Below are 15,657 nucleotides of genomic sequence, written 5' to 3' on the forward strand. Positions count from 1 at the left end.
TCAAAAAAAAACTGTATTCCAGAGAATATCTTAAGAACAAAAAGTGTCCGAGATTAAATAAATTTGGGAAACATTGGTTTTTACAAAGGCAAAGTAGATTTTTCTATTGCAGGATTGCTTATTATATATTTATTGTTTTAATAGAAATAAATATTGTTACTCCACGCAAGTGAATACTTGGTAAATGTCATCTTTCAAACCTGACTCTGGAAAATTTTCATTCAGTTACCCAGGAGCTAGTGTTCTGTGAAACACACATCAGGAAATGCTAAACTGGAGACTGCTAAGATAATGAGTATCTCAAACTGTGGCTGAGTAAGATTTCTTAGGAATTTCTTTTTTTTAAGAGACAGAGTCTCACTATGTTGCCCAGGCTGGATTCGAACTCCTGGGCTCAAGCAATCCTCCCATGTTGACCTCCCAAGTAGCTTGGACTACAAGCACATGCCATCGTGCCTGGCCAGTTCCTTAGAATTTTTAAATTCAATACAGATGGAGTAGGCTGAAAGAGCAGTGGTAATCAGATGCACAAAAAAGGAGAAAAATGAAAAACTTTGGATGTTTAGAATAATCTTTAATCTGTCTCACTTGAGTAAGATCTAAATGTGATTCGCTTCTTGTGGTAGCTGTGATCACTAGCCAGAGCAGGCCCCCCAGTGAGGAGTGTTATTATTTGTATTGGCCTAATTCACAATGGTAGATTTGAAGTGTGTGCTTTGAATATTTAGGTGATACTCTTCAACACTGGGTCAATTTTAAGAAATGTTGACAGCAGAATCACTCCTTATCCTTGCACTTTTCACAGGGAAGTGAGCCTCTTGAACCCTCATACATAGTGGGGCATGTGGCCTCAGCACCCAAAGAACAAAACCTGACTACTTTATTCAATGACGGGGAGCACAGTCAGGTATGCTTTCCATGGTGTCCACGGTGACAGCCAATCCCCAGTCTACTTCGTCATTTCAAAACTAGTCTAAGTCAAAATTGATAGGGAAAAACTCCACTTGGTCCTGAAATTGCTTTCTAAGCATCTTTGTGGTCTTAGCTCTGGGGCCTGACTTTGTCTTCTTTGTCTCTTCCTTTTTCTAGTCTTTTTATGGATCATAGGGGGAAATTACAGATTGACTGTTTATTATAATCTTTCCTGTTTTAAATCACAGGGTCTTAAAAATGATTTCGTTCGGAATATTCTTTGGACGTTTGAAGATATCCATATGTTGGTTGGCTCCAACATGCCCATATTTGGAGGAGGCAGATACCCAGCAGTCAGCTTACGTCTCAGGTAAACCAACATCGTACCCCTTCTCAAGCTTATGGTATTTAAATTCTTCCTTTAGAATCTGTTCCATCAGGCTGAGGTTGCAGTGAGCCAAGATCATGCTACTGAATTCCAGCCTAGGCGAAAGAGCAAGACTCTTGTCTCAAAAAGAAAGAATCAGTGTTCCATCTGTTTGGGCATCTTCCTCTTTCTCTAGGATTTTTCACCTCCCTCCTTCCCCTGCCAGTTGAAATGGCCACATTAAGGAAGGAGCTACTATCAACAAATGCTGAAAGGCAGGCCTATAGCTGAGTCTTCATTCTAGACCTCATTGAATAGAGCCAGAGGTTTGTTGGACTGAACTAGTCTTAGGTCTGAATCTACAACTTGTGAGAATATCCAAGACAGTTTATTTAATTAGTTAGAGAGCTTCCTACTAACTACTTGTGAGCATTTTGCTTAATGCTCCACATGTATTTGTTGACATCAGCCAATGTGAATTCGAACTTAAGCATGGTCTTGTATGGTATTCAGTCTTTCTCAAGTTGTGTGAGGAGCAGGCAGTGGGCTCACAGTCCTTTCCTATCATATTGTCTTCTATTCTTACTGAAAACTTATCAGTGTCAGTTAGAAATACAAGCAAGCTTTTGGAGAGTTGTTAAATATAGCACAACCACTGAGCTGCATGTGCATATCTTATCAGAAAAGAAAGCATAGATGGCATTTTCTATCAAGAGAGGACAGCTTAAAATACTTAAATGGTGAAATAACTTTCAGATGATTCATTAAGGAACATCTTAATTAAACCAAATAACGCTAGAAATGTATATTTTTAGGGATAACAACAAACCAATTAATGTGCTAACTGGAATTGACTATTGGTTGGACAACTTGATATGCAATGTACCAGAGCTTGTGATGTGTTTTCATGTAAACGGAATTGTACAGGTAAGATACAGTGTGATTTTTGTAATCTCTCAAATGCAAATTGGTACAGAGAGTTCCTCACCAAAGTCTTTATGGCCTTAAAGTACTAAGGTACATTTTTGGCAGGGAAGATACCTGTGAATAAGCAATTTGAGTGTACATTTAAGTTGGTGATAACAGAATTTTAGATGTTATAGAAGTATAATTTTACAGGTAATTTGGAGGAAGTTCATAAATGTATGAAAACCTGCATTTGTAGCCATAGAAGTCTAATTTTAATGCCAAGCACTCATTAATAATTAACTGAAAGTGTCTATACAATGGAGGCGTTTCTTCATTATGTAAATATCTACTCAGTACACGCAAAGTTTTAAGGAAATACTTTGTAAAAATTGTGTATGGTAGATAGCTTATATAGCAAATTCTTATTCAGCATATTCTATTTAGAAGACATGTATCCCCATTATAAGTGTTGGGGGAAGCCAGGCATGTTGGCTCTTGCATGTAATCCCAGGCTACTCAGGAGACTGAGGCAGGAGGATCACTTGAAGCTGAGAGTTCAAGACCAACCTGGGCAATGTAGCGAGACCCTAACTGTAGGAAAAAAACCCACACACTTAGCTGGGCATGGTGGTGCATGTCTGTAGTCCCAGCTACTTGGGGGCTTGAAGCAGGAGGATCACTGGAGCCCAGGAATTTGAGGCTGCAGTGAATTATGATCGTGCCACTGCACTCCAGTATGAGTGACAGAGCAAGACCCCGTCTCAAAAAAATAAAAAATTTAGAATTTAAACAATAAATAATGGTTGAAGGAAAACAAAGAATAAGCTTGGTTGTTACTCAGAAAGAGATAATCTAATGGGAAATAATATGCAGAGAAAACAGGAGGAGACAGATAAGAATGAGAAGTGTAATACACACACACAAGTCTAGATCATCAGAGAAGGGGCTGAGCACTAACATTGGAAGAAAGACTTTGTGGAAGAAGGGGCATCTTCACTGAGTCCTGAATAATAGGTAGTATCTCAAAAAATAAGAGCTGGATTTTAAAAGTCTAGTGTAAATACATGAAAGGATTGATAATAAATCCAACTAGGGAACACAGGATTTAGGTAGCAGAATAGCTGCAAATAAGGTTGGAAAAGTCATGATCAAATGATGGAGATCTTAAATGTTGAGCTAAGGAGTATGGACTTGGTTCAGTTGGTAATCTGGAATCAGTGAAGGCTTTGCATCTAGGAGGGGAAATTTGTTGTGTTAGAATATTAATTTAGAGATAGTGTATAGGATAGACAAAGAGGACTTAGAGACAAGAAAACTGGAGGCATTGTACCATTTTGCAAATAGTATAATGTACTTCCACTAGAGAGAAACTGTTAAGAATCAGCAATGGTAAGAATAGATAGCATTTATTGAGTGCTTATTTGATCCCAGCACTTTGCTGAATGCTTTAAATGCTTTACCTTATTTGATCTTCTTAGCTACCTCACATGCTGTTATTCCTATTTGATGGAAAGAGAGACTGAGGATCAAGGAGCTCAAGTGAGTTGCCCAGGGTCACCTTAGTAGTGAGTGGCGGTGCCAGTCTTTGTGCCTCTCTCTGGCTGAGGACATGCTTTGAACCATTATATTCCAACCCAGTGATTCTTAACCTGGTTGTGCATCAGAATCACTTGTGGCCTCTTTAAAAATGTTCTTGCTTGGGCCCCCAGTGTTCTAGCATCAGTAGGATGTGCACCTCTTGTCTTTTCAGAAAGTCTGGTATATGATTCTGGTTTGCAGTCTTGATTGAAAACCACTGTTAGACCATCTCCCTAAATGGCAACATTTAGTGGGAGGCTGGGGTGGGAGTGGGGAGCAGGAGAAAAGAGACAGGCAGATAAAGCGTTAACAAGGTGGAGGGGAAGAGGAGTCAAAGGGGATTCCAGGGTTTAGGGCTAGAATAATGGTGGTGTCATTTATTAAGAGAAGGATGTTGAATTGGTTTAGACAGGGAAGGTAATATGTTTTTGTCACATGTTCAGTTTGAGGAAAGTATAAAAATGTCTAGTGAGCATTTTGAAGTTGCAGCCATTAGAGAAATAAATTGAAGCATCATCTACCTAGATACTGTCAGATTTCGTCACCTGGGAATCTATTAAAATCAGCCATTGGAGCCTCTCCCCATAGGGGTAAAAATAGAAGGGCATTTAGAGAGAGAGAAGGAGAACAAGAATAGCGCAGATTAAAATATGGGAAAGGAGTGTTTTGAGGAAGGAAATAATCAACATTGGGGACTTCAGTGAACAAAGTGGGGTGAAAATCAACCTTAGACGATTGTGTTTGGTCTTACGTTCCAGTTGATTTAAAGTTTCTAGTTTTAGAGTAGTTCAGAAAATGTGGTAGGAGGTGTTTAGGAAAGTGTGCACAGAAGACAAACAAGAAAAATGCAAAGGCACTGTTAAAATAGTGGTAGTAATGTCCATGAAGCCTTTACTCGTATTGCCACCTCCATACCCGCCTGCTCCATCCCTGTGAAGTAATAAAGTCCGTAGATAAGGGAAGAGAAGTGTCTGCCAGAAAAGTTTCCTGAATGATTCTCTCTCCTTGAGCCACCGACTCTAGCAAAAGAAAAGGCCAGAAATACATGTGTTTTAAAATCTTGCTGGGTAAAGCCTACCTTCATTTACCATCTTCCCAGTTGAAAACCATTAAAGTGGAGGAAAAGTATTCAGTATGGTTTGTTCCATGTTAGAACAGAAATCAGATCATGCCTAAATCTGAGGTTCTAAATCTGGTAGTGATTCTCCATTGAAATTACCCACTAGTGAGCTGCCCTTGCTGATGGGGTGAATGAGATTCCTTTGGGAGGCTGCAGCAGAAAACAGATTAAAAACCACAGGTTTAAACGCTTTCATGCTACACAGGTCTCTATTTGCAGGACTTCTGCATTTGGTTGCTTTTTTAAAAGAAGGTGTTGTTTCCTCAGGTTTTCTCTTAAACTGCTTTCCATCTGTCTGTGTTTTACAGAAATATGAAATGATAAAGACAGAAGAAATTCCCAATTTGGAAAATTCTAATTTTTCTACTAAAGTCATAAAAGACATTGCACAGAATATTTTATCATTTTTGAAATCTAATTGTACCAAAGAAGGACATACCTATTGGCTCTTTAAAGGTAAGCTATTAATACTTCTTGAGTGAACAATAATTGATTTGAGTAACTGTTGTAAAATGAGGCTTGTTTTTCTTTCCAGCAAGTGGCAGTGATATAGTGAAGCTCTATGACCTCACTACTCTTTGTGAAGAAACTGAAGACAAATACCAAAATCCATTCACAATGCCAGTGGCCATTCTCTTGTACAAGTGAGTGCTTTAAGAATTTTAGATGAAGAAGTAGCCTTATATAAAGTTTTAAAGCATACAGCCACAGTATCCAAACCAAGGTTTTTAAATGCTTTTAGGTTTTCATAGTAGCGGGAAAGATATAAAATACACATTGTACCAAATACTACTCAGCTTTCTTATGGCACAATAGTGTAAACATTTTGGGGGTGGTGGGTAAAGTGTAAAGTTTAATATGTTGTTGTTTCTTACAGCTCTTTGTTGGAAAGAAACAAGAGCACTCCTAGACTTGAGTCTTGCAGACAGTGATGAATGGTGGGCAGTAAAGTTGATATAAACTCTTTTTTTAGGGTTGCTTGCAACATGATGATGAAGAAGAATCAAAATAAGAAACACTATGGAACTATTAGAACGTTGCTTCTTAATTGTCTTAAATTATTGGACAAAAGCAGGCATCCTCAAGTAAGATTAACGTTTATGTGTTCTCTAAAACAATTCTAGCATTCTAACAGGGAATTGTTACCTAGACAGTAAAGCTTCCCGATTCATATTCTGTAACTGCCCTATTCAGTGTGGTAGCCATTAGCACATGACATGTAGCTGTTGATCACTTAAAATGTGCTTTGTCTGAATTGACATGTGCTGTCAGTGTAAAATACACCCTGAATTTTGAAGGTTGGGTATCTGTACATATTACATGTTGAAATGCAATGTTACATATATTGGATTAAATATATTTAAGTTAATTTCTCAGATTCTACTACTTTTTTTTTTTTTCTTTTGAGACAAGAGTCTCGCTCTGTCACCCGGGCTGGAGTGCAGGGGCGCAATCTCTGCTTACTGCAAGCTCCGCTTCCTGGGTTCATGCCATTCTCCTGCCTCAGCCTCCCGAGTAGCTGGGACTACAGGTGCCTGCCACCACGCCCGGCTAATTTTTTGTGTTTTTAGTAGAGACGGGGTTTCACTGTGTTAGCCAGGATGGTCTCGATCTCCTGACCTCGTGATCCGCCCACCTTAGCCTCCCAAAGTGCTGGGATTACAGGCATGAGCCACTGCGCCAGGCCTCCACAGATTCTACTTTTTAAATGTAGCTACTAGAAAATTTAAAATTTCGTATGTGACTCATGTTACATTTCTCTTAGCACTGCTCAATAAATTTAGAACTCATGGAATTCTAACAGTAGTGCTCTTAGTTCTTTGTTTTGTTGCTATTAGACTTTGTTATTACCACTTTGTTAATATAAATAGGGTTCACATTCCACACTTAAGGATATTAAAGCATCTCTTAAATAAAAGCTAGTAACATTTGTTTTAAAGAGAGGGGGGAAAAGCATCTCTTAAAATATTCCCTCAGTCATGCTCCCCACAATTTTATACCATCCTTACCCGCGGTTGTTTGCTTCATAACTTTATTTTTCACTGTAAGGCTAATGGTTGTATCCTGTTCAAATCAGTAAGGGTATGTAGGATATGCAATTTTTCTTCGAAGAGCCAAAGTAATTTTAATTGTAGCCACATTTGATTTAGAGATAAAGATTATGCTAGAGACCAAACTCAGAAATTTTTTTGAAGAAAAATAGTAAAACATTTTGTTTCTGACTGAAATATCTAATTGCTGACTGAGGTGGCAGTGTTTAGTGGAATTTGAGTGGTTTATGTGGATGTTGGAAAATGGTGTTAAGACTATTGTCTGTGATTAAGAACTGATAAATAATAGAATGGGATGAATGATCGTATATAAATGCTAATTTTAAGAGATATCAGAATGGACTTTTCCCTTGTTAATGTAATTTTTTTTTTAGAACCATAGATTGTATAATAAATATTAGTTGCCTATTATAGACAAACTTGAATTAATTTATAGTTTGTAAGGAAAAATTCTGGTTTCTTACTTGGTATAGGGTGGTATTAATATTTGTTAATATTTTAGATATGACACTCTATACTCAAAAGCTTTTGTTTGTCTCCAGTGAAATTCAGTTGACACCTTTTAAGAGAAAGGACCCAGGATGGAGTAATTTCAGGAAATAGGAAATGTGTCAACCTATGAAGATTTTGTGGAGCATACCCAGAGTATTGGTAGCTTTGAACTAGGAACATTTCTGTGTGTGTTACAGTCTGTATGGTGGAAACAGCCTGTGTGCCGACCTCCTTCTAAAATTTGTTGGTATGGTATTAAAATTCACGTATTTTTTTATGACAGTAATTTACACATATTTCTCTCTTTTTCATAAGATTATTGCTTCCGCCAATTACATGCTTTCAGAACTTTTTCAACTGGATGAACCTAAAAAGGAAGAAAATTCAGAATCTCCTTTAAACGAGAATTCTGATGAAAGTTATAGTGAAGAGGAGGAAGAGATGCCCGACAGTGATGAAAATGGATCCTATAGCACCAGCTCTGATCCATCGGATGATAGCAAAGCAGTAGCTATAATCAAGTCTGTTGGAGAACTGTCAGTACCAGAAAAATACAAATCTATTCATCAAATCAGAGTAAGCCTTTGGAATTTATATTAAATTGTTATCAAGGAAACATAATTGTTAATCGAATATAGTTAGCCCTTCAAAAGATACCATTGCTTCAATAAATCTTTCATGGTCCAGCATCTAATAATCATTAATTTTCTGAATTCTAAAACTTGGCTTTATAGTATTGTTCCACGTTAACTGACCCACATTGTGCAAGCCTATAGTGGACAGATGTGTAAACCAGGTGTCTGTCTATTCTTATGTGAAGGATTTTCCTCTCCAGTGACCAGTGTGTAGTCATAGTCTTGTCTCCTTACTAGGGCACTTCTGTCCAGTTTTGGGGTTGCTTGGTGAACACAGAATTAGGGTAGAGAAGGAGGTGGCTCTTGGAGCTGTGTATGGTGAGATCTGGTACATTATCCCGATGCTATATAAGACAGTACTTTTTTCGTGACTCTGGTGGTCATGTCTGCCATATTGGACATGTCTCTGCCCTGGAGAGGACCAGACAGATATCTCCCTGTGTGGGTTGGCCTGACTGTCCTTCTACCATCAGTGTATCTCCAGGCAGTATATACCTTTCAACATACCATCTCCCTATGATTAGATCTAGGTCAACCTTAAGAGTTCTGGCTGTTCCCTGAACTGAAATACAGTTGTATTTATAGATAAACTCTTAATTTAAGCACTGAGTATAACTTTCAGATGGAAACTTTAAGCAAGTTTTTGAGGGGCTATCTCTGTCACCCTAAAACGTTGCCCATCTTTCTGACCTTCACTTGCCCCATTGATTTACCATCGTCATGCTGGCTTTTTTTTCTCTCAAAAGCATCAAGATTATGCTCATTGGAGGGCCTTTGTATTTGCTGTTGCTTCTGTTTGGAATGTACCTACCCTAGGTCTGTTCATGGCTGCCTTTTTTAAGGCTTAAGTGTTGACTGAAATGTTGCCTCTTCAGGAAGATGTTCCCTGACCACTCTGGCAAAGCAGGCTCTACTTTTTTGTCCTTCAAGGAGCCTATCTGTTCCTGAAGTTCGTATTTTTATGTTTGTCTTGCTTCACTAGAATGTAAGTTCCCTGCAGGTACAGACACTCTATCTCCAATGTCTAGAACACATTATGGGTGCTCAGTAAATATTTGACTCAATGACTGCAGGAAAAAGTCATTAACTGTCCATCTAAATTTTAGTTCACTTTCAGCTTGAACTTCCACAGTGGAGTGAAAAAATGTTCTGGTTATAATCACTGATTGCAAAAGTTACATGTATATGGAATACTGCATTGTAACACTAGGCCGTGGACTTAACGGAACAATTAGGTAATAATTAAAAATGTAATGAGTTAGTGTCACTATTTTTCACAGATAGCACTTTCTGTTAGTATCTGAAGCACTCAAAAAATGCAGTCTTAGTATTCATATAAACATGTCTTTAGTTGGCCTTTCCTTATCCTTATTGAATGACTTTGCAGTATGGACAGTCAGCATGAGCTCCAGAGTCCCAGCTCCCCACTCACTCACCGTGTCCTCAGACAAATTGCTGAACTGTCTGTGCTTACTTCTCTTCTGTGCAATGAGAACAGTCATTCCAACCCCACGGGATTCAGCGAAATGAAATGCTTCACAGAAGCCCGTACACATAATATCCTTCTTAGTTGGAGGTTGCTAGCTGGTTTTGCTCCCTAATTAAACAAATAAATTAACAAGAATATTGGTGAAACTTGTTATTTCTATTGATGCTAATTGTTAATTGTGTTTTGCCTAGTATTGGTGCTAATTATGAGTGGAGCTGACCTACTAAATGAGGTCTATATTTGTCTAAAACATTACTACTCTAGTTCTTGCTTTTTTGTCATAATAGAATTATATTTAAAATTGTAAGTACTTAAAGCAACATATATGTTGTAAGATCTTTTTAAGCAAGATTTTTGTTGATAATGCTTGCAGTAATTTAATCTTCAACAAAAACAATATGTTGACCTTAATACATTGGTAGTGTATTGATAATTTTACATCTTTGTTCCTCAAGCCCAGTTGTGCATTTCCAGTTTGCCATGACACGGAAGAGCGCTGTAGACTTGTGCTGAGCTATGTTCTAGAGGTAAGTTTAAGTTTAGTCTTCACTTTTTCAGTAAAGTTGGTACTTGATGTGCAAAATACACTTGTTTGTTGGTGTCTAAATGTTATTCCGAATTGTGTTCTGCTGCAATTTTTTTTTTCCTTAAGCATAAAGTGATAATCAGATTCGTTTTTTCCGAAATATTTCAGATCAAAGTTTTTAAAAGTCTGTTTCTGAGACGGAAATTTCTAAATTACTAAATTAAATTACTAAACGTATTCAGTAGTCCAGATACTGTCTTATATTTAGTTTTCAGTTGACCTGAAGTTAGGTATATAGTGAATGCTTTTCCTTTTTTTGAAGGGTTTAAAATCTGTCGATAGCAGCATCAAAAAAGAAAGCGACCTCCCAGCAGCTGACCCCAGCACTCCAATCCCGTTAAAATATGAAGACGAATCCACAAGAGGGGGTCCCGAGGGGCTAGAGAAGCAGATGGCCTTGTTTTTGGACAAAAGTAAGTTGAATTGATGTGCAAATAAGGCCTTCAATAGAATAATATACTGGTTCTTTATCAACAGCAGACTTATGTCAATTAAGACATTCATTGCAAGGCATTGAGAAAAGGATGTGTGAACTGGAAGTAGGGGTAGTGTTGTTTCATTTGAAATATAAAAAGGATATTTTTGATGTTTCATGGACATTTCTAATAAGAACATAAGGAGCCTGCATCTTCTCGTTACCCACAGTGAGGAACTAATGCCTCAGCCCGGTGGAGTTCTCAGAAATTGCTGCTTCAGTAAAAGCACTGGAGTGTGTAGGTGCCACAGACTTAGGAGCCCAACTGCCTAACTTCATATCTTGGCTTTGCTAGGGCAAGTTGTTCCACTTCTTTGAGTCACTTTTTATCTCTTTCAAAATAGAAACGATAATAATGGCTTCTTTAAAGGGTTGTTAGAATGATTAAATGGTTAATATATGTGAAGTGCTCAGAACAGTGTACATAATAAGCACTATAGAAGCGTAGGCTGTTGTTACTGCACAGCACTTGAATAAGCTACAAATGTCACTTTTAAATTCTCTAGTTTGTTCTTCAGGAATATATCATCATGAAGAACATATGGACTTTGAAGCAGAAGCTGTGAATTTCTTCTTTATTTTAACCTAAGTTGTATTTCTTTTTCCAACCTTATTTCTTTCCCCCTTTTAAATCAGTTTCAATTGTTAAAAAAAAAAAAAAAAGAAAGAAAGAAAGAAAGAAATGTAGAAAGCCTGTATGTTTGAAATACGTTTGAATCACAGTGGAAGAAGTGCTTTCTGGACCCGTCTTTTCCTGAACAAACATGGTGGAGGTAGGAGAGGAATAGATTTATTTCCCCAGCATTTATGTAGTCCTGCTTGTATGCCAGGCTTCAGCCTACAGGCAGTAAGGAGATGACACCAGGACTTTTGCCGTTCTTTTTTTCTGAAATGCCTTTTCTGTCTCTTCCTCCTCCTCTGTCTCCCCTGTTGAAAATCCTGCTCAAGCTCAGAATCTCCATGCTTCCCTCTGTTCTCCATCAGAATTACTTGATTCTCTGACCACTTTGTCCGTGAGCCTGCCTTATGTCAGAGTTCCTGCGTTAAATGGTTTTACACACACATGCACACACAAACACAGTTGTGAACAAGAACTTCATCTTACTTAATTTTAGTTTCTCACAATGCCTCTTACTCACAGATGATGCTTATATCAGCAGAGGAAAGAAATTCATACACACATCAAACCATAATGAAGACTAAGTATCTTTCATCGCCTTGAAAGACTTGGGTTCTAGCTGATTAAAAAATGAGAAACCTTCAAGCTGGGGGAAGGGGGGGGTGCGTTTTTGTTATTTGTGGAGCAAAATGTTCCACAGTATTTTGTTCTTTCTCTGTTAATTACACTTTACATAGTTTGTTGTGGTTTATGTTATCAAGCATAGAGGCCATATAACTTCATGTCCCAGTTTCCAGTGCCTGGCACAGTACTTGCCACAAAAATGATCATTTGTTGAGTATAAAGAAGGTAGTGATGGGTTGGACTTTAAATAAAGAGTATTTGTGATAGAGGAAACAGTAAACTAAGATAGGAGATAGGAAAAGCAGGCATCTTTATAGGTGACAAGTAGTAACTTAACATTGGCTGACGGGTAGTAGGATGGACAAGTAGGAAGTGAGACTGAGAAACATGCAACTAGTTTAGGCTAAGCTAAGTGGGAAGAAGCCTTTTTCATGTTTGAGGACAGGCTTTCACAATGATCTAAGCTGTGCTTTAGGAAGGTAAACTGACAGGTTGACACATAGATTGGAGAAAGGAGACAGGTGTCACTCATGAGGTTAGCTATGTCAGTGACACTGGAAGAGAATGACAGAGTTGCCGATGTCAGGGAAGCAGAAGGCCTTGGAACTCCCAAGTGAGAGTCTTTTAACACAGCCGTTTTACTCCAGTGTATTTAAGCAGTAAAGCATAATATTTACCAGTTTTGTCACAATAGCACCTAAGTCTAGAGTGTTTCTATCAAGAAACAGAAAATATTTTTTGTGCGTGAGACTTACAGTCAAATGTGCTGTCTTTTTTTTTCTCTCCATGTCACAGTGGGCTCCCTTCAGAAGGGCAATTATTCCAGTCAATCTGGAATGATCCCTGGCTCTTGGCAACATAAAATGAAACTTCAGCTGATTCTCAAGTCGTCGAAGGCCTATTATGTTTTGTCTGATGCTGCCATGAGTCTTCAGAAATATGGAAGAGCATTACGATACATTAAATTAGCTTTGCAAAGCCATGGTAAGCCACAGTACATGAATATGTTTAATAGGCTCTGGGAAGGGAGAACAGAGAAGGCATCTGAATCACAGTGGAAGTTTGCTCCTGTTTCTTTTGTATATCTTTATTTTAAAATGACTCTTTCCAATCCTGTGTGTGTTACCTTCTATTTTAGTTTCTGCTCAATGGTTTAACGTCTCTGCTTTGAAATACATGAAGCCGTAATATGTATTATTGGACATAAAATAAGCAATAGCTACAGTGGTACAAAGTGTTCTGCTGATAACACAGTTTCTTCATATTTCCTGTGGTCATTAATTGTTTCTGCATTTGTGTTTTTTCTTCTTCCCGCCCTTTCTAAACAGATACTTATTGCTGCCTCTGCACCAATATGCTTTCCGAAGTGCTGCTGTTTCTCTCTCAATATTTGACACTTTGTGGTGATATCCAACTAATGCTGGCCCAGAATGCAAATAATAGAGCAGCACACCTTGAAGAGTTTCATTACCAAACAAAAGAAGACCAGGAGATCCTGCATAGCCTTCACAGAGAGTCCAGTTGCCAAGGTGTGCGACAGACTTGGACCACGTGGTTCATGGTGGGACTATGCAGTCTAGCTCATGCTTGAGTATTCAGAAAAGGGACAGAAATATTAGAGTTTTGATATTTGCTTTGTATTTATTTATTTATTGAGACGGAGTTTCACTCTTGTTGCCTAAGCTGGAGTGCAATGGTGCAATCTTGGCTCACTGCAACCTCTGCCTCCCAGGTTCAAGCGATTCTCCTGCCTCAGTCTACCAGCTAGCTGGAATTACAGGCATGCGCCACCATGCCTGGCTAATTTTGTATTTTTAGTAGAGACAGGGTTTCTTCGTCTTGGTCAGGCTGGTCTCGTACTCCTGGCCTCAGGTGATCGCCCACCTTGGCCTCCCAAGGTGCTGGGATTATAGGTTTGAGCCACTGTGCCTGGCCTACTGTTTTATTTGTTCCTTAATTTTAAAATTAAACATAATCTTGTGTATTTGTATAAAATGGTTTTTAAGTATTTTATAATTACTGTTTATATAACTAGAACTAACTATAAAGTAAGATATAAAGACAGTTGTGTGTCAACCTTTTTCCTTTTTTTTTTTTTTTTTTTTTTTTTGAGACACAGTCTTGCTCTGCTGCCCAGGAGGCTGGAGCGCAGGGGGGCAATCTTGGCTCACTGCAACCTCTACCCACTGGGTTCAAGTGATCCTCCCATCTCAGTCTCCCAAGTAGCTGGGACTAGTACATGCGCCACCACACCTGGCTAATTTTTGTATTTTTATTAGAGACAGGGTTTCACCATGTTGCCCCAGACTGGTCTCAAACTCCTCAACTCAAGCGATCCTCCCGCCTTGGCCTCCCAAAGTGCTGGGATTACAGGCATGAGCCAATGCGCCCGGCCTTGTGTCAGCTTTTTACACTCTTCTTTTCATGAGGTTCTTCTAGGTAACACTTGTAGGCAGCTAACAAAGCCATGGGTTTCCTTTTGAAAGGTATAACAGTTGATGAAGGTGGTTCATTACCTTCTGGATGATTCCTCAGGGCCGAAATAAAGTGATCGTTGTTTTTAACATTAGTTCATAGCCAGCGTCTTACTGAATATGTCACTGTGTTTGGAATTATCAGGCTTTAAAACTGGGAAATAGAGTAATCCGATCCGCAGCAGCGCTATCCCTCCCTCTTACCTCAGCACAGTTGTGTGAGCATGCTGCCATTAAGACAGCGAACGAAGTAAAAGATGAGTCCTCTGAAGGTGCTTCTGTAATGTCTCATGGGGTTGTTTTATTATGCTTTTAAATTGTTATACTAAATATTACTTGATGTTTGTCTTCCAGAGTTTCAGACAACTCACAGCTGGAGGAGTGTACTGGGGGAGAGGGAAAAATGTCTTATTTTCTAGTGTTTTTGCCCTTTCTTCCCCTCTCTCCGTCTTTCTCAAATAATCATTTTTTTATAGCTATAGTAGGAAAGTCCTCAGTGTATTTTTACTACTCCCATCATAGCAATTTCAGTTAAATACTTCTTTTAACTCCAGTTCCCACTTGGATGGCATTTTTAATCTTCTGAGGGCTTCTGTAGCAGCTTCTTCAGTGACTTAAAGTTAATATTGACACATTATTTCAAGAACTATTTCCGTTAATTAAAAATAACAACTTTGTATTAGTGGACAACTTTAGGTCTGCCCTAATAAACAAGCGTACCTGGGAAAACCTGGATCACAGGAATTGTGTGATGTTCATAGGCAGGAAAATATTTTTATCCAACATTAATATCCCAAGAAATGTAATTTTATAAATAAATAGATCTTTATTATGAAACTTAAATATTGTTGTATTGATTGAATCTTAGTATACTTATACCGTATTGCATTTTTTATTACTTAGAAATTAGAATCTCAGGCTCATGTAGATACTGAAGAAGAAGGAATCACATGACTCACATTGATGTATCCCTTTTTTCTTTTCAGGATTTGCATGGGCGACTGATTTGTCTACAGACTTAGAAAGTCAACTTTCTGTTAGTTGTAAATGTTATGAGGCTGCTAATGAAATCTTGCAATTTAGTGACTTGAAAAGCCAAAATCCAGAACACTATGTACAAGTATTGAAGAGAATGGGTAACATTAGAAATGAAATTGGAGTGTTTTACATGAATCAGGCTGCTGCATTACAGAGTGAGAGAGTAGGTGAGTATTTCTTTAGATTCCTCTCTTTATTGCCTGTTCTCTTAGAAAATTATGCTAATTTTGTATGAGTTAAGCAAAGAACTGTGGCACTTGATTTTATGTCATAAAGAGGTGCTTTGTT

At 38.2% G+C, this 15,657-nt stretch overlaps 1 protein-coding gene across 2 annotated transcripts in view; it reads left to right on the forward strand.

The window, feature by feature from the left end:
• The window catches only part of EDRF1 (erythroid differentiation regulatory factor 1), a 44,055-nt gene that overhangs the window by 8,772 nt on the left and 19,626 nt on the right, over positions 1–15,657 (forward strand). Inside the window, exons 7-18 of one of the 2 annotated variants that reach the window (XM_007964364.3) lie at positions 806–907; positions 1,161–1,282; positions 2,095–2,206; positions 5,195–5,342; positions 5,422–5,530; positions 5,860–5,971; positions 7,745–8,005; positions 10,009–10,080; positions 10,402–10,552; positions 12,653–12,841; positions 13,186–13,386; positions 15,318–15,536. In XM_007964364.3, coding sequence (XP_007962555.3) covers positions 806–907; positions 1,161–1,282; positions 2,095–2,206; positions 5,195–5,342; positions 5,422–5,530; positions 5,860–5,971; positions 7,745–8,005; positions 10,009–10,080; positions 10,402–10,552; positions 12,653–12,841; positions 13,186–13,386; positions 15,318–15,536 — 1,798 coding nt within the window. The remainder of the gene's footprint in view (positions 1–805; positions 908–1,160; positions 1,283–2,094; positions 2,207–5,194; positions 5,343–5,421; positions 5,531–5,859; positions 5,972–7,744; positions 8,006–10,008; positions 10,081–10,401; positions 10,553–12,652; positions 12,842–13,185; positions 13,387–15,317; positions 15,537–15,657) is intronic. The other variant, XM_007964365.3, reaches the window with a different exon arrangement.

Source organism: Chlorocebus sabaeus, chromosome 9 (genome assembly GCF_047675955.1).
Source record: "Chlorocebus sabaeus isolate Y175 chromosome 9, mChlSab1.0.hap1, whole genome shotgun sequence".
Classification (NCBI taxonomy): Eukaryota; Metazoa; Chordata; class Mammalia; order Primates; family Cercopithecidae; genus Chlorocebus; species Chlorocebus sabaeus.